This window comes from Lepidochelys kempii, chromosome 12 (genome assembly GCF_965140265.1).
Source record: "Lepidochelys kempii isolate rLepKem1 chromosome 12, rLepKem1.hap2, whole genome shotgun sequence".
In the NCBI taxonomy this organism is placed as follows: Eukaryota; Metazoa; Chordata; order Testudines; family Cheloniidae; genus Lepidochelys; species Lepidochelys kempii.
The window spans coordinates 22,825,853-22,850,840 of NC_133267.1; the positions used below are offsets into that span (position 1 = coordinate 22,825,853).

At 39.9% G+C, this 24,988-nt stretch overlaps 2 protein-coding genes across 9 annotated transcripts in view; one reads left to right on the forward strand and one right to left on the reverse strand.

Annotated features, from left to right (window-relative positions):
• The first annotated feature begins 424 nt into the window (after positions 1-424).
• PDCD5 (programmed cell death 5) lies at positions 425-11,826 on the forward strand. The gene is made up of 6 exons (XM_073307844.1): positions 425-589; positions 2,960-3,000; positions 3,574-3,635; positions 5,210-5,301; positions 9,196-9,267; positions 10,729-11,826. The coding sequence occupies exons 1-6, from the start codon at positions 524-526 to the stop codon at positions 10,777-10,779; spliced, it is 384 nt and encodes a 127-aa protein (XP_073163945.1). The 5' UTR covers positions 425-523; the 3' UTR covers positions 10,780-11,826.
• Positions 11,827-15,748: 3,922 nt separating this feature from the next.
• The window catches only part of ANKRD27 (ankyrin repeat domain 27), a 71,319-nt gene continuing 62,079 nt past the window's right edge, over positions 15,749-24,988 (reverse strand). For all 8 annotated transcript variants that reach the window (XM_073307841.1, XM_073307837.1, XM_073307836.1 and 5 more), the window contains 3 exons: positions 22,025-22,106; positions 18,981-19,053; positions 15,749-17,456 (listed from right to left, as the gene is read on the reverse strand). In XM_073307841.1, coding sequence (XP_073163942.1) covers positions 17,175-17,456; positions 18,981-19,053; positions 22,025-22,106 — 437 coding nt within the window. In that variant the 3' untranslated portion in view covers positions 15,749-17,174. The remainder of the gene's footprint in view (positions 17,457-18,980; positions 19,054-22,024; positions 22,107-24,988) is intronic.

Consider the following 24,988-nt stretch of genomic DNA (forward strand, 5'->3'; position numbering starts at 1 on the left):
GGCTCCGCCGGTACGGCGCAGCCACGATGCACCAGGCCCTGGGTGGAATCTATCAACACAACCAGCTCGTCGGGGCCTACGCGACGCCAGTGGCTGGGCGAGGAGCAGAGCCGGGCTGCTCTACCGAGGCTCGGGGAGAGTTTGAAGGGGAGGCAGCATGCCGGGCAGAAGGGGGAGGGCTAGGCCCGGTAACGCGCCCCTGGGCACTGCGGCGCCCATGGCCGTGACGACGCTCCGAGGGGTGAGATTCCCCCGGAGGTGGAGTCCCCGGCCGGCAGCCTGAGGTGGGGGATGTGGGAAGCTGGCCCCACCCGCTCACCCCTTACATCTCGCTCCGCCAGGTCCTGCTAGCACCTCCCCTCAGCGCCCGTTCCCCGCGCAATTCCCTCATCCCACCGGCTCTCGGCCGGCAGCCTGACAGGGCTCTCGGCAATGGATTGGCGGGGTCTCGGACCGGGGCGCATGCGCACTGTGTAGTAAGCGGCCCCGCCGGTCACCCCGCGCTGTTCCGCCACCCCCAGCCATGGCGGACGAGGAGCTGGAGGCGCTCCGCAAGCAGCGGCTGACTGAGCTGCAGGCTAAGCATGGGGTAAGGGGCTGGCACCGCTCGTGGACACCGACTATGAACTAGTTCCCCCTCCGCCTTGACAGCCCCCACCGCTACCTCCTCAGCTTCCCCCCATCCGGTCCAGACAGCCCCATTCAGCCTCCCTCCCCGGGGACCCGACAGCCCCCACCGCTCCCTCCTCAGCCCGCCTACACCCCACAGTCCTGGCAACTCCTCTCAGCCCACCGCTCCTCAGGGCCCTGACAGTCTCCCTGCTCGGGCCCAAAAGCTCCCCCGACACCTCTCTCCGGTCCCCTCCGCTAGCCCCGACAGCCCCCCCTTCACTGGGGCCCATGCACCGCTCAGCCTGCCCAGGGCCCGGACTAGGGTGACTTGCTGCCCCCTATTTGAAAGGAGGTCCCTTGACCATTTTAAACATTAAATTGAATGTTATGATAATTGCATGGTGTACACGAGGGAAGTAGAAAAGTACACTTGGGAGAAAAACACTAGATAGGCTAAGGGAAATGGTGTTTCCCTAAAATGACCTTTAAAATAAAGCGACCATTATTGTCATCTGACAAAGGTGGTCCCCTTAGCCCACCCATACACCCTGGGCCCAGACCACTCCCTCCACACCTTATCTGCCTCCCCAGGGACCAGACAGCTTCTCCAGACACCTGATGCCCAGTCCTTGTAACCCAGATGGCCTTTTTGCCAGCCTCCTCCTCTCCTTCAGGGCCCATGCGGCTCTCTGCCCTACCCCTCATCACTTCCAACAAACACCAGCAGCCCCCATTCCCCTATTCAGGCTCCAAGGACCTCGTCTGGGTAGTTTCCCCACCCTATTTCAACTCCTGTTCCCTTGGTCCTCCACCCAGTACCCAAGCAGTATCTGTCTCTTCTTTCACAACCACTAGACATGTTGCACGGTTCCCTTGGTTTTCTGAAAGGCCAGTCAGTGTTTTTCAGAACTGACGTATTGAATGAATTAAAAGAGTAAACAGAAGCAAACCTGCATTGTTAGAAGGGTTTTAAGAAACTGTGGAGTTATAGAATAACTTGTATATCATTGTCTTTGTGAAATACTTGGCAGGGGAATATAAATACCAAATTGGGTAATGGGATGGCCAAAGGAACTATTCATGTACAGTGTAACTAATGGAAATCTGCTTTGTACTTTAATCACATGTCTGATATGAAGTGTTTAGGGGTGGGACTCTTCTTCCCCTTCCATTAATCTGTGTTTAATAACTTCCTTTTAAGAAATTAATAGGCTGGGAAAAGAACTTGAAGAGATGTAACCTGTGAAATCACTTTCTTTGAATAAAACATTCTGTTAAAATAGAACAGGGCTATTCTATTGTGTACATAATTTTATTTTGAAAAATTGCAAACAAAATTGTTAAGTAGGAGAGAAGATAGACTTTTACAAATTGTTTAGAAAGCAACACTTTCAAAAGCCTTTCTAGACTGGTTACCACTGTTGCTGCTGCTTGTAGTTTGTTCATAGGTTGGGAGTTTTGAAGATTTCAACTTTAATTGCAAGCCTAATTTAGGGAGTTTGATGTCTGTAGCTATGATCTACGGCAGGCTGTTGGAAAGCTCACCCTTCTGCCTTCAAAGATCACAAAGCTGCCCCAAACCTGCAACTGCCTTTATCTGGGCGAATCCAGTTGCAGGATTAGGGTACAAGTTTGCTCCACCAGGACAAACAACCATGGATCACTCATCTGTTGGAGCAGGCACTTTACATTCTCAATGTCTAAACTATGGTAATTGTATTGTTGCAGGCTTGTCGGTCCCAGGATATTAGAATGACAAGGTGAGAGAGGTAATATTTTTTTTATTGGACCAACTTCTGTTGGTGAGAGAGACAAGTTTTTGAGCGACACAGAGCTCTTTCTCAGGTCTGGAAAAGGTACTCGGAGTACCACAGGTCTGGGAAAGAGTTCTGTTTAGCTCAAAATACTTGTATCTCTCACCAACAGAATTTGGTCCAGTAAAAGATATTCCCTCGCCCACCTTGCCTCTCTTAACCATGGTCAGGCAGATAATTTCGCTTTAGCCGGCTTATTTTAAATTCCAGTGAAATACTAAGATCTGACATCCTGCACGGAGTGTTTTCTAAAGGGATTGCTAAAGTTTTTATAAAAAGAAAAGGAGTACTTGTGGCACCTTAGAGACTAACCAATTTATTTGAGCATAAGCTTGGTCTGTGTGTATAAAAACATCATCTGTATTTTCCACAGTATGCATCCAGTGAAGTGAACTGTAGCTCACGAAAGCTTATGCTCAAATAAATTGGTTAGTCTCTGAGGTGCCACAAGTACTCCTTTTCTTTTTGCAAATACAGACTAACACGGCTGTTACTCTGAAACCTAAAGTTTTTATGTAATTCTTGTCTTACAGGACCCTTCTGGTGATCCAACGCAACAAGAAACCAAACAGAGGTATGAATGTGAGCTGTTGATTTTAGGTAGCATATTCATAGTCAAATGGTTTTGAATTTCTATCAGTTCATGTTTTTAAACATTAATTGCAGTTCCTTGAAACACTAAACTGGGTTATTTTGTTACAGAACAGCCAGTAAATCAACTGCTAATAAGTCAAGGGGTTTTATCTTTGGCTCTTCACTTATGCAAAATTTGGGAGTTTTGCCACAGATGCTTGGAATTGGGCCCTAAATTATTTAGAACCTGTGCCTGTTAGTGGGAACTGGATCAAATCTTTAGTTTGATTTTGTCGGGCGTTGTGGCTTTTTGGGGTTTTTTGTTTTGTTTTTACAATCTCTAAAAACATTCTTTTCCTACACCTCAGATAAACATTAAATTTTCTTCATTTTTGTGTTAATCTGTCATACGTAGCATCTGTACCTTCTTGAATGATATGACGTTTAGTCCTTAAAAATAATTTGTTTTTTGTTTTGATAATACAAAGTATTCAGCAGACTTGGTCATCTTGCAAGATGCTATGTCTGATGCTTGAAACCATAGTTCTATTGTGTAACTGAATTTTCATTACAGGGAGGCAGAGATGAGAAATAGCATTTTAGCTCAAGTGCTCGATCAAGCAGCTCGTGCCAGATGTAAGCATCCATGTATTTTGCCATTAAATAAAAATTCTCATTTTTACTGTATTATGTCCCCCTAAATCAAGGCCTTAAATAGAATGCATAGGAGATAAATGCATTCTTTTATTTCATCTCTGATGATGGAAAAATAATAAGACTAATGCTGTGGATTTTCAAATCACTAATATTTTTTAAAAACTGATCATGAATACACACATGCTGAAAAGCAAATCCTCAGATGTGGTGGTTTATTCTAGTGGGAGCAGGAATTAGTGAATTTGTGCTTGTGAAAGGTGCCAAATTGATAGCCTGCTTAGTCTGAATTTCTCTGTTTATGGGGAGAGCATGTGAAAAGCATAGCAAGCAGAAGTGCCAACATCCCTATGTATCAGTGTATCTTAACCTTTATTTAGAGGGGCTCAGCTCTAGTAATGAGAGAATAAATCAGGGTCTCTGCCAAGACTGCATGCAAGGATGAGAGTTGTCATGAGGAGTTTTTGTGATACGGATGTTTGTTCATTAGTAAATTAAGGGTATGTCTACAATACAAACCTAAGTCGACCTATGTTAGCTTAATTTACAGCCACCGCAGTAATTACTGTGGTGGTGCATGTCCACACTACCCTCCATGGGTTGGTGGTGCGTCCTCACCAGGAGTACTTCCACCAACCTAAGAGGGGGAGTGCAGAGAACTGAGAGCCCGGTATCTCAGCTTTGCTGGCAGCTCCCTGCCAGGAGCCTGGCTGCCCAACAGGCTCCTGGCAGGCTGCCCTCTCCCCCTTCTCCACTGGGGACAAGGCTGCCCGGATTCCAGCAGGTACCACTGGGGCTTCTCACCCTGGCTTCCATCTGGGAGCCGGGGAGCAGGTGGGCTATAGCTGCCTGACTTTCTTGCCATGAAATTGACAAGACAGCTGATGTAAGGGATGCAGTGTCTACACAAATACTGTCGCCCTAACTACACCAACATAAGCCTTACACCTCTCATGGAGGTGGACTTGTTATGTTGGTGTAGTAGGGCATTTACATTGGTGGGAGGAAGGCTGTAGAGTGTACACTGACAGAATTAGGTCAACATAAGCTGCTTTATGTTGACCTGTGTACTGTAGACTACCAACTTATTTGTATGCCAAAGATCATCTATATAAAGTGGTAACAAATTGGTCACAACTGATTTAATTTAGATTTGAACCAGTACCTAGGAGTGAAAGGCATTTTCGTCCATTGCCAATTTCCCATAACAAGATTTTAATTTGTATGTATTAAAAATGGAGGTGGTGCTTGGTAGAGGAATGTGGCCTTGTTATTGATCTGCAGCATTAAATTTAGTAGCAGGATGAAACACTGGTAAGTATGTAGGGTTGCCTTCTTGTAAATAGTAAGAGATTTGAACCCCTAACAAATTTTTAGAAGGAGCATAGTTGGAGAGTCTTGCAGTTTTGTATAAATTAAAACTATTCCCTTCAATTCATGGTTCTTTCATACCCTAGCATGAATTTAGGACTAAATTGTACAGTACCTTATTCACTTCTGTTGTATTGTAGTTGGAAGTAAAATACAAAAATGAACAGTGCCTATTTTTGTTGCAGTAAGCAATTTAGCACTTGTGAAGCCAGAAAAGGCAAAAGCTGTAGAAAATTACCTTATACAGATGGCAAGATTTGGACAGCTAGGTGGGAAGGTAAGTTAAATTTTTTATGTTACTCTAGCTCTTGTTTGTCTGGTCACTTTCAAACCAAGTGTTCCCAATGAAACAAATTGAGAAATTTAACACTGAAGTGTATAAAATTTTGTATTACATGTGACGGTGTGAGCTACAGCATGTATCTGAGTGATTCTCAAATCCTTAAACTGTGTGTGTGTATGTACATTTGTATGCAAACACTGTCCATACTTATTTAAAAACATTTATGATTTAGCTGTCTTTAACTGAAGTGCTTTTCTGGGGTGGAGAAGTGCAGTTTAATGCCCAGGAAGACAGTCAGCCTTGCAATTTAAAGCATTTGTTCTCCTTTGTGACATTGCCTCCACAGAGGCCACTGACTCAGCTGGGAATTCCAGAGTTGCAGGTACTGACAGCTAACCCACATTATACCAGCTTCCACAAAGACAGGGGCTACCTTAAGCTTCACCTCAAATGTGATAAAACTGTATTGTATTTTCATCTTAATCAATTTTGCTACCTGGGTGGCTTCCCAAAGTATCATAAGCATCCTGGGGAAGGGAAGTTTCTATACCCTGAATGTTAAGAGCTATTGGCTGTAAGTCTAAGTGAATAAGATCATGTAACTAGTCATTGAGAACTAGTGGACATTCTAGTGTCTCACCATCAGGGTTCACTCATTTTGTTGGATGGTAGCCCCGTGAATCTACAGTGTGTTATCCAAAACATTTAGGGTTGGTACTTAGAATTCAATTCACAAATTACTGTTCTTTCAATAGTGCAGCAAGACCAAATGCTGATTTTTAGGAGGGCAGTGCTTCTCAGCCTGACTTCTGAGGGAAGCCTCTCCCCACTCCAGAAAGCAGCTTTAATTAAGGCTTCTGGAGGTAGATGGGAACTAAGGGACTACTAGAGGACACAGGACTTTTACACTCCCTGTAAATGAAACACAGGGCTTGAGGAAATTGCACTTAATCTATAACTGTCCAGGACCATGACTCCTGCAGCAGGGCTTTTTGAGGCAATAAAATCTGAAAACAAGTTACTGTGGATAAGTAGTCCTTAAAAATATCTGTCATTGGTACAGAAATGCTGCAAATTTCTGTGAGCCATATTGTAACTTGTTACAGGAATATCTTCTAGAGGCAGTAATATCGCATTGGTAATAGGGCTGTCAAGCGATTAAAAAAATTAATCATGATTTATTGCATGATTAACAACACTGTAAAACAATAATAGAATACCATTTATTTAAATATTTTTGGATGTTTTCTACATTTTCAAATATATTGATTTCGATTACAACACAGAATACAAAGTGTACAGTGCTCATTTTATATTTTTGATTACAAATATTTGCACTGTAAAAAACAAAAAAATAGTATTTTTCAATTCACCTAATACAAGTGCTGTAGTGCAATCTCTTTATCATGAAAGTTGAACTTACAAATGTAGAATTATATACAAATAAACTGCATTTAAAAATAATGTAAAATTTTATAGCCTACAAGTCCACTCAGTCCCACTTCTTGTTCAGCTAATCGCTCAGACAAACAAGTTTGTTTACATTTGCAGAAGATAATGCTGCCCGCTTCTTGTTTACAATGTCACCTGAAAGTGAGAACTGGCATTCACTAGGCATTGTTGTAGCCAACATCGCAAGATATTTACATGCTAGATGCGCTAAAGATTCATACGTCCCTTTACGCTTCAGTCACCGTTCCAGAGGACATGCGTCTATGCTGATGACAGGTTCTGCTTGGTAATTATCCAAACCAGTGCAGACTGATGCATGTTCTTTTTCATCATCTGCCTCAGATGCCACCAGGAGAAGGTGGTTTGGGTTCTGTAGTTTCCGCATCGGTGTGTTGCTCTTTTAAGAATTCTGAAAGCATGCTCCACACCTCATCCCTCACAGATTTTGGAAGGCACTTCAGATTTTTAAACCTTGGGTTGAAATTTAGAAATTTCACATTGGTACCTTCTTTGCATTTTGTCAGATTTGCAGTGAAAGTGTCACAACCCAATGGCCCCCTTCTCTCAGGGAGTCCCCTGGGGAGGCAGATCAACACTGTATATTGCTAACACTGTTGCAAGCATGGCAAAGCATTTTGGGGAGGGTCAAAGGTGTGCGAGTGGGGAGTGGAAGTTTTCTTTACAGGGTGTGAGAGGCCGAGAAGAAGAGAGCAGAGAACGAGTTAATTCAACACTTCAGCTAGCTCAATTCAAAGATAAGACACTGGCCCCATCCAGCCCAAGGTCGCAGCTCACAGCTGACGTTTGGCTGCGAGCTGAGAAAGATGGGGGCTTGAAAGTTGACCGGGCAGCTGTGAGAGAGAAAATCCAACTGCACAGACATGCACCTGCAAGACAGCAAGGCCAGCAAAGAAGAAAACAAAGCCCAGAGCTGCAGTCTGAAAACACAGACGAGGCAACAAGAGGGGGAGCTGAGCCAGGTGTCCCTGAAGCCGGGGTGTTTTGGGAAAGGGAAGGAGACCACAGAAAGCCGGTTTGGATTGACCCAAAGAGCACCAGGAACAGAGGTCGGGGAATGGAATACCCCCAAAGGAGCCCAGGACTTAAACCCCTCCTGAGAGCTGGAGTAATTTGGAGATTTGCAGCGGACTTTGGATGACCTGGGTCCAGGACAAGAACTCTGTCCACCCACCCCACCCCCCTTCTTCTTACGTTACACCCAGCCCTGGCCAGCTTCAGGTAGTACGTGTGTGAGTATGAATGTGGGTTAGGGCTTGGGGCGCTAACGCTTTCTTTCTTCCTTCCTCTTTGTGACGTGGGGAGCACCCATCACTCTCTGCTGTTATTTTATCATTTTATCAATAAAACTTAGACATTTGGTGTGTTAGGTCATCTCCTCCCTTAAAGATCCTGCGGCCTCAGCCTGATCAACTGACGCTTCAGGAAGATTTGTAACAGAAATCTGTCACAAAAGTGTTCTTAAAACAAACAACATGTGCTGGGTCATCATCCAAGACTGCTATAACATGAAATATATGTCAGAAGGCTGGTAAAACAGAGCAGGAGACATATAATTCTCCCTTAAGGAGTTCAGTCAGTAATTTAATTAATTATTTTTTACCTTGGAAGCATGTCCTCTGGAACAGTGCCGAAGCATGAAGAAGCATATGAATCTTTAGCGCATCTGGCATGTAAATATCTTGCAATGCCAGCTACAACAGTGCCATTTGAACGCCTGTTCTCACTTTCAGGTGACGTTGTAATTAAGAAGTGGGCAGCATTATCGCCCATAAATGTAAACAAACTTGTTTGTCTTAGCAATTGGCTGAACAAGAAGTAGGACTGAGTGGACTTGTTAGGCTTTAAAGTTTTACATTGTTATGTTTTTGAGTGCAGTTATGTAACAAAAAGAATCTACATTTATAAGTTCCACTTTCATGATAAAGAGATTGCACTACAGTACTTGTTTTAGGTGAATTGAAAAATACTGTTTTGTTTATCACTTTTACAATGCAAATATTCGTAATAAAAATATAAAGTGAGCACTTTACACTTCGTATTCTGTGTTGTAATTGAAATCAATATATTTGAAAATGTAGAAAAACATCCCAAAATATTTAATACATTTCAGTTGTATTCTATTGTTTAACAGTGTGACTAAAACTGCGATTAATCTCAATTAGTTTTTTTAATCATTAATTTTTGAGTTAATTGTGTGTGTTAGCTGTGATTAATTGACAGCCCTAATTGGTAATCAGTCTCTTTAGCATGTGAGCCACATGCTAAACAGTATGTTACAGTCTCAATAGTCAATTGAACACCTCTGCAAGCACACAAATGGGGAAGGGGAAGCAAGAGAACAACTGTACTAGATTCAATTATTTGAGTCTAAGCCACTTCTCCAAATAGTTTGTGGCTTTTATTCTGCCTTTCTAGGTATCAGAACAAGGGTTGATAGAAATACTTGAAAAAGTGAGCCAGCAAACAGAAAAGAAAACAACAGTAAAGGTAAGGTTTTTTCCAAAGGCAGCGTAAACTTGATTCAAACCTCTTATCAGACAATGCAGAAAAATAAAAGGCTAGGGCCAACAATAGTTGCTGCACATATTCAATGCTATGGATACACTATTTGTATGTTTAAGCTATATAACTGCTTAAAATATATTTAGATTCTTAATTTTACATTTTTGTTAGAAAATAGTGTGTGCATTTATTTACTAGATCATTTTTACTCATGATTTGTCAGGTTACATTTGGATGAAAACTGGAATTCAATCAGTTGCACAAAAAAACATTTTCAGATTTTTTTTGTTAAATAAAACTACCTTAAATGCACAGACTAAATAAGTTTATTAAAACATATTTTGCATTTAAAAGTGATTCTTTAAACAAAGGAAGTATCTGTAGTTTATAGCTGGCCAGCATGCCTTCAAGATTTTAGAACTGGTAGATCTTCTCATACCTCATTTTTATTCATAAATTGGAAAAGGAAAACTATCTTTCCTCCACTTTCGTCTCCTGGTTGGTTTCTCAACTTTGCATTAGCTAGTCATTGGATTGAGTTAGTGGAATAAACTGAAAGAAAATATTCTCTCTGCACCTGCAGAAGAGGCTACTGCTTTTAAAAGCAGATTCTGGATTTCAAACTGTGGTTCCACGTGCTTAGCCAGTGACCAGTTCAGATGATTGACTTCTTTAAATCTTTGGCAGCAAACATGTACTGCTTGAATTATTTTTGTAATGATTAATAGGTAAGTTTAGCCCTTAATGTAGGTTAATTTCAAATTTAATTTTACTAGAGTATTAAATTAAGTCTAATTTTGATTTATATCATAGAATTTTTTTTAATCACCCAGAATAGTACTAAAGTAACCAACAGAGTACTCAACTATGGAAGTAGCTTTTGACCACAGAAGGTGGACAGTATTTTAGTGCTAGCTATTTTTCCTATTGTCTTTGCCCTTGGTGATGCTCACTGTGAATCTGCATTACTTCTGCAGAAATAAGAGGTTCTGGAAAGTTGACAGGCTATTTAAACACTTAGATAAAGATTCCTTCTTCTAAATGTGTAGGGAGGCCAAAACTCAGCAGAACCATAATAATTCTATAAGATCGTATTTCTGAAGCCTGAATTCCCTGTATTGGGGACTGTAGCCCTGTACCTTGGAGCTGAGTTTCAGGTGGAAGGTTTGTGGGCTTGGTTTGTAGGGCCATAGGTCCACTGGTCACAAATGTTTTTACAGGGAGCAATGAGCTGTAGTGGCTACAATTCTATAAGTTATTCACTGCCCTTTCTTCATCTTGCCATGCTGGGGAGGGAAGGATTCTAGATTCCATCCACACAGCACCCATGTGGACTACTAACTTGGATGAGCATTGAGAACTTTGCCCTTAGTGATTAACTTGAGTCTTCAATCTTTGAAGCTGGAAGGAGTTGCTGTAAACTGAATTTACTGTGTTTGTTTCTAGTTCAACAGAAGAAAAGTACTGGATTCTGATGAAGAGGATGATGATGATTAAATGCTACTGTAAGATTGCTTCACTGCCTGGAAAAAGGCAAAGAAAACATATGGTATAGGCAAATTAAAAGTTCTGACAAAACATTTATATGTATTTGCTTTCTGCATTCTTTTTTTGATAAAGGTCAATAAAGAACTCATGTTCTGTAAAACAAAATTTGAGAAGGGTTTTTATAGCTTAACTTTTTGTAGTAGTAGAGGCTTGCGTGGTATGGATTTTCTCACCACTTTCTTAGCATGAACTTTCCTTTGTCCCACTCAGCCTGTAAGCTATGCTATCAGCACCTGCCACTCCATAAATTATTGCTACCATAAGAGAGGTCTTGGGAGGGCAGTAAAAGTGTCTTACGTTGCAAACAGCGGTGGGAACTGCAAGAATGTCAACTCTCTCAATGTCACAACAGTTGATATCCTCTAGTTATCCAATACCTCACTGGTTCTCAAACTGGTGGAACCTTTTGTTGGAGTCTGCAGAATAGAACAGCTGATGAACCAGTTGGTGAGAAGAGGTGGTTCTTTGAGAGGACATCTTACCATGTAGTCTGCTGGATTAAATTGTACATAGCATGTAGTTTGATTGAACCAGTTCCTTCTGGAAACTGTCAAGTTGTCTCTCACTGGTGAGATGTCTCTGCAGAATGAGGTTAAAAAGTTGAGTAGAGTGGATATTCAGTTGTGGTTAAAAATTAATTGGATAACTAATGTAATAAACTCTATTCAGGTAGTTGGTAACACATGTTCTTCATTCTCCCATTTATTAAATGGTTGGAGTTTATTTTTGTCAAAAAAGGAAAGGCAACTGCTCTAAATTCCATGTGACTTGCATGCATAAAGTAAAACAGACCCTGTGTTGTCATCTTATTTGAATATAGTTTGAAAATTTGTGGTACAAATACTGTTACATCTTGTGTGATAAGATGGAAGTGAAAAGGGGAGAGAGATTTCACTACCAGAGAAGAACTGTTTTCTGCTGTCATTTAAGAGCAACAGTGTACACCATTCCAGCTGTAATGGTTTGGAACTGATTAAAATTTTGTTTAAAAAAGTATGAGCAGTAGTGACTGTTTTTTCCATCTGTGTGAATATTGTAAAAACTTTGATTAGTACAGCTAGTGTTTGTCAATTTTGTATTTTTAACTTGCAGTCTACATTACCAACTTCCTTATTTAAAATGGCACTTAATTGTAGGCTATAGTTCTTAGCTTCCACAAAGGTGATACCTCTATGCAACTCTTCATGTTAATAATAACCCAAACATTTAATTTTAGTGCAGTGAGAAGTTAATAGAAAAGCCTGTTTTGTTAAAAAAAAATTTTGACTCCTTTCAGAGAGTAAACTGGCTTTTGCAGTAACGATGTTATTTTTGTGGATGATACTAAACTGGGAGGAGTGGTAGATACGCTGGAGGGGAGGGATAGGATACAGAAGGACCTAGACCAATTGGAGGATTGGGCCAAAAGAAATCTGATGAGGTTCAATAAGGATAAGTGCAGGGTCCTGCACTTAGGATGGAAGAATCCAATGCACCGCTACAGACTAGGGACCGAATGGCTAGGCAGCAGTTCTGCGGAAAAGGACCTAGGGGTGACAGTGGACGAGAAGCTGGATATGAGTCAGCAGTGTGCCCTTGTTGCCAAGAAGGCCAATGGCATTTTGGGATGTATAAGTAGGGGCATAGCGAGCAGATCGAGGGACGTGATCATTCCCCTCTGTTCGACATTGGTGAGGCCTCATCTGGAGTACTGTGTCCAGTTTTGGGCCCCACACTACAAGAAGGATGTGGATAAATTGGAGAGAGTCCAGCGAAGGGCAACAAAAATGATTAGGGGTCTAGAACACATGACTTATGAGGAGAGGCTGAGGGAGCTGGGATTGTTTAGCCTGCAGAAGAGAAGAATGAGGGGGGATTTGATAGCTGCTTTCAACTACCTGAAAGGGGGTTCCAAAGAGGATGGCTCTAGACTGTTCTCAATGGTAGCAGATGACAGAACGAGGAGTAATGGTCTCAAGTTGCAGTGGGGGAGGTTTAGATTGGATATTAGGAAAAACTTTTTCATTAAGAGGGTGATGAAACACTGGAATGCGTTACCTAGGGAGGTGGTAGAATCTCCTTCCTTAGAGGTTTTTAAGGTCAGGCTTGACAAAGCCCTGGCTGGGATGATTTAACTGGGAATTGGTCCTGCTTCGAGCGGGGGGTTGGACTAGATGACCTTCAGGGGTCCCTTCCAACCCTGATATTCTATGATTCTATGATGTCTACTTTTTCATTGTAAATAAGTCAAAGACGTGAAAACCCAGTACAATTTGAATCTCATATGATATCAGGGCTTTAGTCTGCAGTTGTGGGGTATACTGGTAAACTGTTAAAAGTGTTCTTTAAGTCTGCTCCCCATCTTTCTCAACATTAACCATCTCATTATTAAGGAAGGATCTTCCTTTTAGATAGGTTTAAGATGCTACTGAATTTACTTAAATTTAGTTTAAGCCATTTCCTTGCATCTCAGAAGAGTGATACTGCTTAGTATGGTGAGACCTTGTTAGATGTTTGGCTACATGTGTGTTTTCTCTGTGTGCTGTCCCAGCTCTGCGCAGACAGTTGGCACAGCAGATCTCGATCGCACTGCCCAATAACCACAGATCCGTTCGTAGCGAAGGAACTCACTCAGGTTTATTGTCACTGAAGCACGGTCCTAATGTCCTGCCTCAAAGGTTATGGGTACACTAACAAATATATGGCTGTTGCAATGGACTAGCTCAGTTAATGGCAGGACTTTCCATTATCCCCATAGCCAGCCAAAGACACTCCCTCAGACTTCATTTTATACATCAATACAAACAAGTTACATATTGCTCCTCTAATGTGATTTGTTACTGCCCCCTGACATGGGTTGTTACCATCCATTACCTTGTACATGTTGATTTGATCAAAACATCTCTATCCATCATCCTGACCTTATCTTTAGGAGGGCTCAGTGTGCTCCTGTTAACTTTGCAGGGAGGTGTTTGTATCATACTTGGTATGAGGTGTTCTGGTACCATCCTTCTGGAATGTTTGCATGTGTGTTCTTGTGCCTAGCACTGCTTTAGGAATATTTATTTCTGCAATATCAGTCCTGTTCTTGCCAGATTCTGTGAGCAGGCCCTGCCTTTTGCTCACAACTTAACTTTGCTTCATAGCAGCAAAGATTTGAATCATTTTGGGACTGAAGCAGTCATATTTCTCATATTGGGTTATAAATTAAGAGTGAGAGGTATCTGTTTCACACTTATCAAAGAGGAGAGTTATTATAGTGCAGACCTGTTCATTTCAGCTGAAAAAATAGGTGGGTTTTATATATAAAAAAAAAAAACCAGTGCCCTAAATGTCCTAGAACCTGCTTACTTGAAGAACTGCCCCTTCTCTGTGCCATGTGTGATCATAGTAACAGCAATGACCATCTTCAATATGAAGGAACTGCTGAGGTGATGACTTTAGAATTCACACATGCTGTTTCAGAGCAAGAGGAACTTGATCACATGCAGACCATACTGCAAATACATTGTTTTGAAGAGGTATTTGGGGAAGAGCTGTGGTGGGGAAGTCTTGGTTTGCTCGGTGTGATTTGCTGTATGTATTGCACTATATTAATGGATGGATGACCTAGAATTTAGCATAGGTGTCGTCTTGGTATTTAAAAAACTACACCCCAACCAATCAGTGGTTAGGCAGTTCTAGTCAAACATCAAAAACTTTGCTCAATGTGCCACGTCATTTTAGTGCCTCCCTGTTTTGATAACTGAAGCACTCTAGCAGTTTTGAACCATCCATCCATGTTACCCATGCTCAGGACTACTTACTATTGGAAGTATCGGAGATACTTTCACTTCTACAGGGGAGAGTTAAGATTACTGAAACTTTTGAGAAGGGAGGCAATCACAATAATAACCCAACAGACAAGGCTGAAAATGAAAAGTTAGACAGTGATTGGGAAATAGCTCAGACTCAGGCCAAATAAAAAAAAATTAATGCTGAAGCTTATTACAAATACTATTATGGGAGCTGTTTTATTAGTTGCATAGAAATAGATTTGAAGTATGAAGTATTTTGCAGTAAGTATTGTACCGTTTTGAAATTTTTGTTAGGAATTGCATCTAGTTTGCTACTAGCAAAATTTAAAAAGTTGTAACTAGTTAATTTCAGATCCACTTACATTTATCTTTAGTTTTTCCCCAAAAGGAGTAAAAGAGCAGTATTAGAGGTGTATTTTCCAAAGGAGAGGTTACAGAATAAACAACATGACAAATCTTGTTGCCAAGGCTAGTCCACATAATAGATTTATAATAAATACCTAATGAAATATACTTGGACTGTTTGAATATGCTGCATTATAAAATACCCATATTTTAATCTTAAATTTACAAATGATACCTTGCAGCATCTTCCAGCTAAACATGTCCAGGCACTCTATAGAAAATAAATTTGGCCACGAAACAACCCTATGTAAAATTAACCCAATTTTACAAAGAGTAACAATAAAGAATTTGCCATAGGTCACATTTAAAGTCTGTTTTGAGGACGAAAAGCACAATCCATGTCTCCTGCTGTAATTTAAGCATAAGATCATCCTTTTTCTCAAGTTGTTTATAACTAGAATGTATCGTATGGGGAAGAGAGGGAAGGACATACATAGAAGTCATCTAGAAAGAGGAAATATCCTGTTTAAATCCAACTGCTTCTGTAACTTTTTCCCTTTTATATGCAGGCCTTTATATTAGGTTAAAGAATAAAGCTCAAGGGGGGAAAAGCATGTTCATTTGTTCAGTGTGGGGAAGGGGAAGCCATCCAAACTTAATGTAACTATTCCAAAAGATCAATTAAACTATCCTTAGGCTTAAAGTAAAATAGTCAAACATTAAGCTACAACAACAAAAGTGAGACGAAAGTGCTAAAGGGGGTCAGTTTTTAAATGAGTAGTCAAAATTAAGAACAGTTTCAAGAATCATTACTTTTACTATTTTTCTTTTCCAACATTTGGCACAACTCCAAGGCAAGTTAGAATATTAAATGAACTCAAATTATTTAGAAAAATATACATGCAACCTTCAGCTGAGTGTTTTTTCAGTGGTGTGCACAGGCTGCACCTTGTACCTCTCTCATTAAAAATCTATTTGAAAACAATCACATGGGAAGTCCTCCAATTTCCCAGTGCCCTAAGCATGTTATCAATACCACTATACAAAATCAAAATGGTCTATATTACTATTTTATAAAAGAAACAATGTTAATTGGATGTGACCAGTGTAAACCAAAACTATCAAGAACCTGAATTGTGCTATTGAAGTCTTTTTCTGATTAATTCACACTTTAAAAAAAAATTTAAACTGAAAACATGTTAAGAAACAAGTTCCACATCTAAGCTTCCATCTAGTTATTTATGGGCATCCTTTAAAATGATCACCTTTAAAAATAGGATAACATGCAGCCAGTTTCTGCAAACTCTTACTTTTCCTACCAGATCACTTACCTAGTAGCTGTAGACTTCTGCCCATGTGCAGAGGTGTGAATGTGTGTGGTTTTGTCTGATTTGTTCCGGGGGAAAAGCCAACTGTGTGTGTGTTAAGCATGCTCGTTTCTGCACAGAAATGAATATTTTAATTGGGATCTGAACATTCTTCAGTCCAAAGCTGTTCTGTGTCGAGAGCATTTTACTTTATTCCATCCCCAGTATACATGATCCTACAGAGTCTATGCAGGTAAATGTCCCACTGAAATCAGTGGGCACTTTGTCTGAATAGGGACTGCAGGATACTGCCGTTCATCTCATTTAAAGGTCTTTACATCATGTTGTAGATTTTAAGGATTGTTTGCATAGCTAGTTGCAACATAGAAATTACACTAATTTCTAAAATGGTATTAAATAAACACTATACAGTGGTTCATGGCATTATAATAAAAATAGAGAATTTTGAATTCCTTCTGGCAATAAATATAATGTAACCAATTTAGGGACAAAAACTGAAAAGAAAAAATTAAATGCCTTTTAAAAAACAGGAGTGGGTAGCTAGAAAGTACCATATAGCCTTTTTCTCCTCTACTGTATAAGTAATTTCTTAATAAGTGCTTTGATAGTGGAATGGGAAACAGTCACTTCTTTCTGTCTAAATACTTGGACATTTCAATATGTCTCAGTTTCCTGAAATCAGTCACAAATTGGCTGGGGAGGGGGTCTCCACAATAGTCTTCAAAAGTGCAAGCCATACGGGAACATTCTGCCTCTGCTAAAGATTCATCTTTAGGATCTATTTTTGAAAGCACAGTTTCTAAGTTTCATTTAATTCTTTAATGCCCAGCAGGAGGATCTTGAAACTGGCACCACCTGCTTCTTTAGTTTTTGGCAGCAAATTTACACTTTCTTGTTAGTGTTTTGATAGCAAGTCACCAGAACAGTCTTTTGACAGTGAAATACTTGGATCTCTTGTGTTGGATAAATCACTGTCATCACTGACGTTCTCTGCTGAAAGTGCCACACTAACTGTATGTCTTCGGTGCATTAGTTTACTTCTAAGAGGAGCATCTATCACATCATCCTGTTTCACAGATTCACCACTGCTTTCTGCATCAATAATCTTAACTTTGCTCTGGTCCAACATCTGGTCAATAGGTTTTAACTTGGTCTTATCAAAGCTCTTAATAGCTAACTGTGGGAAGAAAGAAATGGTACATGTTAAAGGCACTGTATATTTCTCTGGCTATAAAAAGTCAAAAGACTACATTTTAAATATAAGCCTACAAATTCATTCCAAGGTCTACTTTTATTATACAGTATTATCAAAAAGTACTTAGGGCATATAGTCAAGGATTAAAAGTGCTTTACGAAGAAGCATAATCATTCTCCCCATTTTACATATGGAGAAACAAGTACAAAGATGTTAAGTAATTTGTCTAGGCTATACAAAGTCACCAGTAGAGCTGGGAATAAAACTCAAGTGGTCTCATTTTCAGTGCTCTGTCCACAGCACCTTTCTAAATCAAGGACTCAAGGACCTAAGCAACCACCATTTCTACCCTCCAAGACAATTGAGATCACCCAAATTGTCACTGGTCTCAGTTGAGACTTCAGGGTGTAACAGGGTCCTTGTCTGCCACAGTGTCTCTCTAGCTCTCCTCAAGGCCTCGCCCTTTTATTCACTGCATCTTTAACTATTTTAATTTCCCCTTTTCACACCTACTCCTTCCCATCTTGATTATTTTTTGCTTGGCAAAGGGGTGGTTCTCCCGGAACACTGGATACTTTACAGAAGTTAAAGTAACTAAAAATAAAATCCAGGTATATTAATGATAGATGTCTATAAATAAGAATAACTAAAAATAATCCTTATTACCAAAAGCTTTTCCTGAAACAAGATCTTCCAAAAATTTCAAAATGGGCATCTCCAAAATACAAACTACTGTAATAATTCAGAACTCAAAGCTTTAGTAAAATCAGTGCTTAACAGCCACACATGGCAGAAGTGATGTATTTCATTTTTACACATCAACTTTTTGGAAACCACCATCTTGGTATGACCTACTGCCTAATCCACAACCAAAAATCTGAAATCCCACTGTTAACTAAACCGTTGATGTATTATGGTTAGTATTGGTTAGAAGTAATAACATATTGAGCATCTTCATTTGAAGATCTTGAAGTGCTTTACAAAGCCTCATAACTTTATGAAGCAGAAAAGCATTCTTCCATTTTACAGGTGGGGAATCAGAGGCAGACTGATTAAGTGACTTGGCCAAAGTCACAAAAGAAATCTGGTAGAGCTGGGCATGGAATTCAGGAGTTCCAACACCCAGTTTGCTGCCTTAATTACTTGCAAAGAATCCCTCCCTAACAATGGGCACATTAGCTTATAATGTAAGAGCCATCTTGAATCTCAACACCAAGGTCTCCACCTCAATGGTCCCTTCTAGGATTCTTGCTCATCCTACTTAAAAAAACCCAATAATATCAACTTAATCTCCGCTTGACTACAGCTCTTTTCTCATATGCTCTGGCTCTCTAAGGTTTGATACATATATCCCAGATTGCTCTGGCCAGGACACAGACAACACACAGATGGAGCCTGCAATGAGTGACTAAACAGAAGAGATGTAAGGATTGACATGAGGACTCCGTAAGTGTAGAAGCAAATAAAACTGCTATACAAAGAACTCAAGCAAACATTTTCTCCTACCTGATGCAATAATTCGTCATCAAAATTAGGGACACTTTTATCTCTTGTTATTGTTCTCCGTAAATATTTTGATCTAAAAATATATTTTGAAAGGATTAGAACTAACTACAAAGCAAAATGCCTTTAGTTTCAGTCTTTCTGCAACATAATCTTGTGGATTCATCAGCCACAAGATGGCAACATTTCAATAACATACAAAGATCTGGTACCTGAATTGTGTGTTCATATTAAAAACAAAAACAGAAAAAAATCTACGAGTATTTTCTGTGGATAAACAACTATTGAGCATAGAATATAGTTTGGATTTTACTACAGACCACCTAACCAGGAAGACGAGGATGAAGATTTTTTTAAACAGCTAACAAAATCATCCAAAGCACAGAACTTGGTGCTGATGGGGGACTTCAATTACCCAAACATCTGGTGGGAAAATAACACAGCACGGCACAGATTAGAAACAATTTTTTATTTCAGAAGGTGCAGACAGCTACTAGGGGAGAGGCTGTTCTAGATTCGATTTTGACAAATAGGGAGGAATTGGTTGAGAATTTGAAAGTGGAAGGCAGCATGGGTGAAAGTGGTCATGAAATGATGGAGTTTATGATTCTAAGAAATGGTAGGAGAGAACAGCAAAATAAGGACAATGGAGTTCAAGAAGGGAGACTTCAGCAAACTCAGTGAGTTGGTAGGTAAGATCCCATGGGAAGCAAGTCTAAGGGGAAAAACAATAGAAGACAGTTGGCAGTTTTTCAAAGAGACTTTATTAAGGGCACAAGAGCCAACTATCCCACTGTATAGGAAAGACAGGAGGGATGGCAAGAGACCACCATGGCTTAACCAGGAGATCCTCAAAGATCTAAAAATCAAAAAAGAGTCCAACAAAAAGTGGAAACTAGGTCAAATTACAAAGGATGATATAAACAAACAAAACAAGTATATAGTACAAAATTAGAAAGGCCAAGGCACAAAATGAGATCAAACTAGCTAGAGACATAAAGGGTAATAAAAAAACATTCTACAAATACATTAGAAGCAAGAGGAAGACTCAGCGTAGGCCCATTACTCAATGACGGGGAAATGACAGAGGTGCTTAATGACTTCTTTGTTTCAGATTTCATCAAGAAGGCTGGTGGTGACTGGAAGTATAATGTAGTGAATGCCAGTGAAAATGAGGTAGGATCAGAAGAGGCTAAAATAGAGGAAGAAGAAGTTTAAAATTATTTGGACAAATTAGACAAATCAGATGTCTTCAAGTCAGCAGGGCCTGATGAAATACATCCCAGAATACTCAAGGAGCTGACAGAGGAAATATCTGAGCCATTAGCGATTAATTTTGAAAAGTCATAGAAGATGGGAGAGATTCCAGAAGACTGAAAAAGGGCAAATATAGTGCCAATCTTTAAAAAGGGAAATAAGGACAACCCAGGGAATTACAGACCAGTCAGCTTAACTTCTGTACGCAGAAAGATAATGGAGCAAATTATTAAGCAATCAGTTTGCAAATACCTAGAAGACAATAAGTCAGCATCAATTCGTCAAAAACAAATCACATCAAACCAACCTGATAGCTTTCTTTGACAGGGTAACAAGCTTTGTGGATGGGGGGCGGGAAGTGGTAGATGGGGTATAGCTTGACTTTGGTAAAACTTTTGTTACTATCTCACATGACCTTCTCATAAACAAACTAGGGAAATGCAACCTAGATGAAGCTACTATAAGGTGGGTGCAAAACTGGTTGGAAAGCTGTTCCCAGAGAGGAGTTATCAGTGGATCACAATCATGCTGGAAGGGCATAACAGGTGGGGTCCTGCAGGGATCAATTCTGAATCTGGTTCTGTTCAATATCTTCATCAATGATTTAGATAATGGCATACGGAGTACACTTATAAAGTTTGCGGACGATACCAAGCTGAGAGGGGTTACAAGTGCTTTGGAGGATAGGATTATCATTCAAAATGGTCTGAAGTGAATAGGATGAAATTAAATAAGGACAAATGCAAAGTACTCCATTTAGGAAGGAACAATTAGTTGCACACATACAAAATGGGAAATTACTTCCGAAGAAGGAGTACTGCAGAAAGGGATCTGGGGGTCAAAGTGGACCATACCTAAATATGAGTCAACAATGTAACGCTGTTGCAAAAAAAGTGAACATGATTCTGGGATGTATTAGCAGGAGTGTTGTAAGCAAGACACAAGAAGTAATTCTTCCGCTCTACTCCGTGCTGATTAGGCCTCAACTGGAGTACCAGTTCTGGGCACCACATTTCAGAAAGGATGTGGACAAATTGGAGAAAGTCCAGAGAAGAGCATCAAAAATTATTAAAGGTCTAGAAAACATGACCTATGAGGCAAGATTAAAAAAACTGGGTTTGTTTAGTCTGGAGAAGAGAAGACTGAGAGGGGACATAAGAACAGTTTTCAAGTATGTAAAAGGTGGTTACAAGAAGGAGAAAGAAAAAATGCTTTTCTTAACCTCTGAGGATAAGACAAGAAGCAATGGGCTTAAATTGCAGCAAGGGAGGTTTAGGTTGGACATTAGGAAAAACTTCTTAACTGTCATGGTTAAGCACTAGAATAAATTGCCTAGGGAAGTTGTGGAGTCTCCATCATTGGAGATTTTTAAGAGCAGGTTAAACAAACACCTGTCAGGGACGGTCTAGATAATACTTAGTCCTGCCACGAGTGCAGGGGACAGGACTAGATGACTCTCGAGGACCCTTCCAGTCCTATGATTCTATGTATAAGAGCTTAAATACAAGTATCTGCAATTATTAAAAAAGTCATCATCATCATAGTTTTCAAATATCTCAGTGAAGCAGTGCTTGGAGGATATTTTCAAAGCAGTATAGATGATTTTGCCACACATTAAAATTAATGAGAAATGTGTAGTAAAATCCCTTAGACTGCTTTGAAAACACCAGCCAAAGCTTATCTGGAGTGTGATATATGCTTGGCCCATTTTCTTCTTTATTTAAAAAGTTATGTTTCTTACTTGTTGGGAAATGACGTCAGTGGTATTTCAAGGAGGTTTCTATGCTTACTTGTTAAACCTGTTGATTGATTGGACCAGCTGAAGTCGTCTGCTGATGGGATCATCTGCTGTCTCGGGTAGCTTAACATTTACTACAGGTTAAAAAAAACAGGAGGGGAGGATGGAGATGGGATGTGAGAAATTAAATTTCAATCATATTTTAGAATCAAGTTAGAACAGTTTTGAATAGAAAAGTGATATCTGCTGAACTTAATTTTTAAAATCACATTAAAAACTATAATAGAAGTCATCTGAACCAGTCACATTTTCTTCTTATTGGACGTTTTAAGCCATTTGAAGTTGCAAAAAGAAAGAAACAGCCCTGATCAGATGAGCATGACTGTCCCAGCTTCACAAGGGCATTTTGTTAAACTATGTAAAAATAGTTCTCAAGTTCAGGGACTTCAGTTCAAATGTTTCCAAGTCAGAATCACCACATAACTCCAGTGTTATTCAGATTTATTATGGCATGGCTATCTTACTGTTCTATAAAACTGCCACCATCATTCCTGAAAGTAGCATTTCTGCCTCTCGCATCAGGATACTTCTCTAATTCTCTTATTAAACTACAAAACTTTTATCATCTTTCTTAAGAAAAATTACATCAGAAAATGGCAATAATCATTTGTAAAAGCTCACCTAAATTTGCAGGTTGGCCAAAGTTTTTAAAGCAGTGACTCAACTTCATTTAATTATCAACATCATCATTCACAACACTAAGACCTACTGCCTGATCCACAACCAAAATCTGACAGGTTTCAGAGTAACAGCCGTGTTAGTCTGTCTTTGCAAAAAGAAAAGGAGTACTTGTGGCACCTTAGAGACTAACCAATTTATTCGAGCATGAGCTTTCGTGAACTACAGCTCACTTCATCGGATGCATACCGTGGAAACTGCAGTAGACATTATATACACACAGAGACCATGAAACAATACCCCCTCCCACCCCACTGTCCTGCTGGTAATAGCTTATCTAAAGCTTATCCAAAATCTGAAATACCTCTGTTAACTAAAGCCTTGATGTATTATGGTTAAACTGATCACATGTTAAGGGCCCAGAGGCTGCTCTTAGTATCACATTCTAGCTTCAAAAACCTGCTGTGGAGGTTGTGACCACTGCTACAGCAACAAACTTCCCAAGAGAGGCAGGCATGGGCATTGTGTACCGTGGATTCTAATTAGCTCCCAACATTAATTTAAACTACTACTAAAACTCTGATTTTTTAAAAATATATTTCTCATGAAAAGATGTGATTAGTTCTGTAGCAGAAAAAGCATTATAGTTTTGAAAATAGTAGCAACACTGAAAACCAAACTGCATTCATGCATTTGGACATCATTATAAATCAATTATTTTAAAATATACACATTATATTTTGATTCAACCTTATTAATGCCTGTCCAAAAGTGTCTGATGTCATAGTTATGGTAACAAAGATACATACATTTGTAGAGAGACTGAAAAACCAGTCCTCAAAAAATCAATACTGAAGTTTATCTATTAAATAAGTTAACTAATTTTGGTAGAAATAAGATTTTTTCCCCATAGTGAACATTTATTAAGCTGTTTGAAGCATAGGCAAGTAGGGCAAAACATCCATATGGGTACAAGCTAATTAGAAAGAATGCTGGACTTAGTCCGTCACTGTTCCTTAGGACAAAACAAACAAAAGGATATGTCTGACTCCAAACATCTGGGTGCTACTAAAAAAAGTAAAAATATAGTTCCATTCATCCTGGAGGAGGTTACAACATTACATTAAAAAGTTAACATATAAAAATAAATGAAGTTACGGGCTGTAATCATGGTTCTGAAAGGCTGAAGACTGAAAGGCACTTAGCTTCTCCAGGACTTCCTGGGTATGTCCACACTGCAGTTAAACACCCCCAGGTGGCCAGTGTCAGCTGACTTGAGCTTGGGCTAAGGACTGTTTAACTGTGGTATGGATGTCTGGGCTCAGACTTGAGCGCAGCTCTGGGATGCTCTCCTGTCGAAGGGTCCCCAAGCTTGGGCTCCAGCCAAGACTAAATGTCTACAACGTAATTGAACAGTCTCTTAGCCAGAGCCCGCAAGCCTGAGTCAGCTGACATGGGCCCGCTGTGGGTTTTAATTGCAGTGTAAACTTACCCCTGGATGCTAAGTTTGTAAAATACATAACGTATGTATGCATTAGGTAGGCAAGCACTGTGTGCCTCAGTGTGTTGGTTTGGATTGCACCAGGTGTCAGGATATTTCAGACCCACAGGTTACCTTATGAACCTAGCAAAGCAAAAAAAACACTGCTTCCTGTAGCAGACAAAAACCACTGCGACCCCTGAGTTCAAATTCATGGAACATGTGTATTTCAGCATAGGTACAGAATGCTACTGCCCTGTTATCAACTGGGATGTAACAAGTCGAACTGGCTGCATGTACACAAACAAAAGCAGAGACTTAAGTCTTCCTTAAACCAGGTCCTGCCCTTTTCTGATGCTAAGCACGAATGCAAAATGTCACTTATCTTTCCTGTTGTATTGCTCCCCCTCATGCCAGCTCATCTGAGAAACTGCAGGTGGATTTTAAGGCAAGACTGGCACTTTGCCATAGCTTAGTGCAGAGTTAGTAGCACTGATTGTATTTGTTTCCAAACATGAGCAGCTAGTTAGCACAACTACAGAGAGTACTTCCTTCATTCAGTTTCCAAGGCAGCTTTTCAGTGTAAATCACTTTAAACTCAGATTCTGCCCATTTACTTGACTACTTGAACATATTTTTTTCAGATGAAATAGGTCTTCGGTGAAGGTAACGTAGATCCTAACTCTCTCTTCTTTCCACACAACTCTCTTAAAAAATTATCCTTACATATATTAAGAAAAGACCACAAAGCAAACACACAGGAATACTGAATTAACAAATTCTCTTCTCCCTCTGTATAAACACAAATGGACCTCTGTGTTTACAGATTCCATAATGTGTAAAAGGAACGGCCAACCT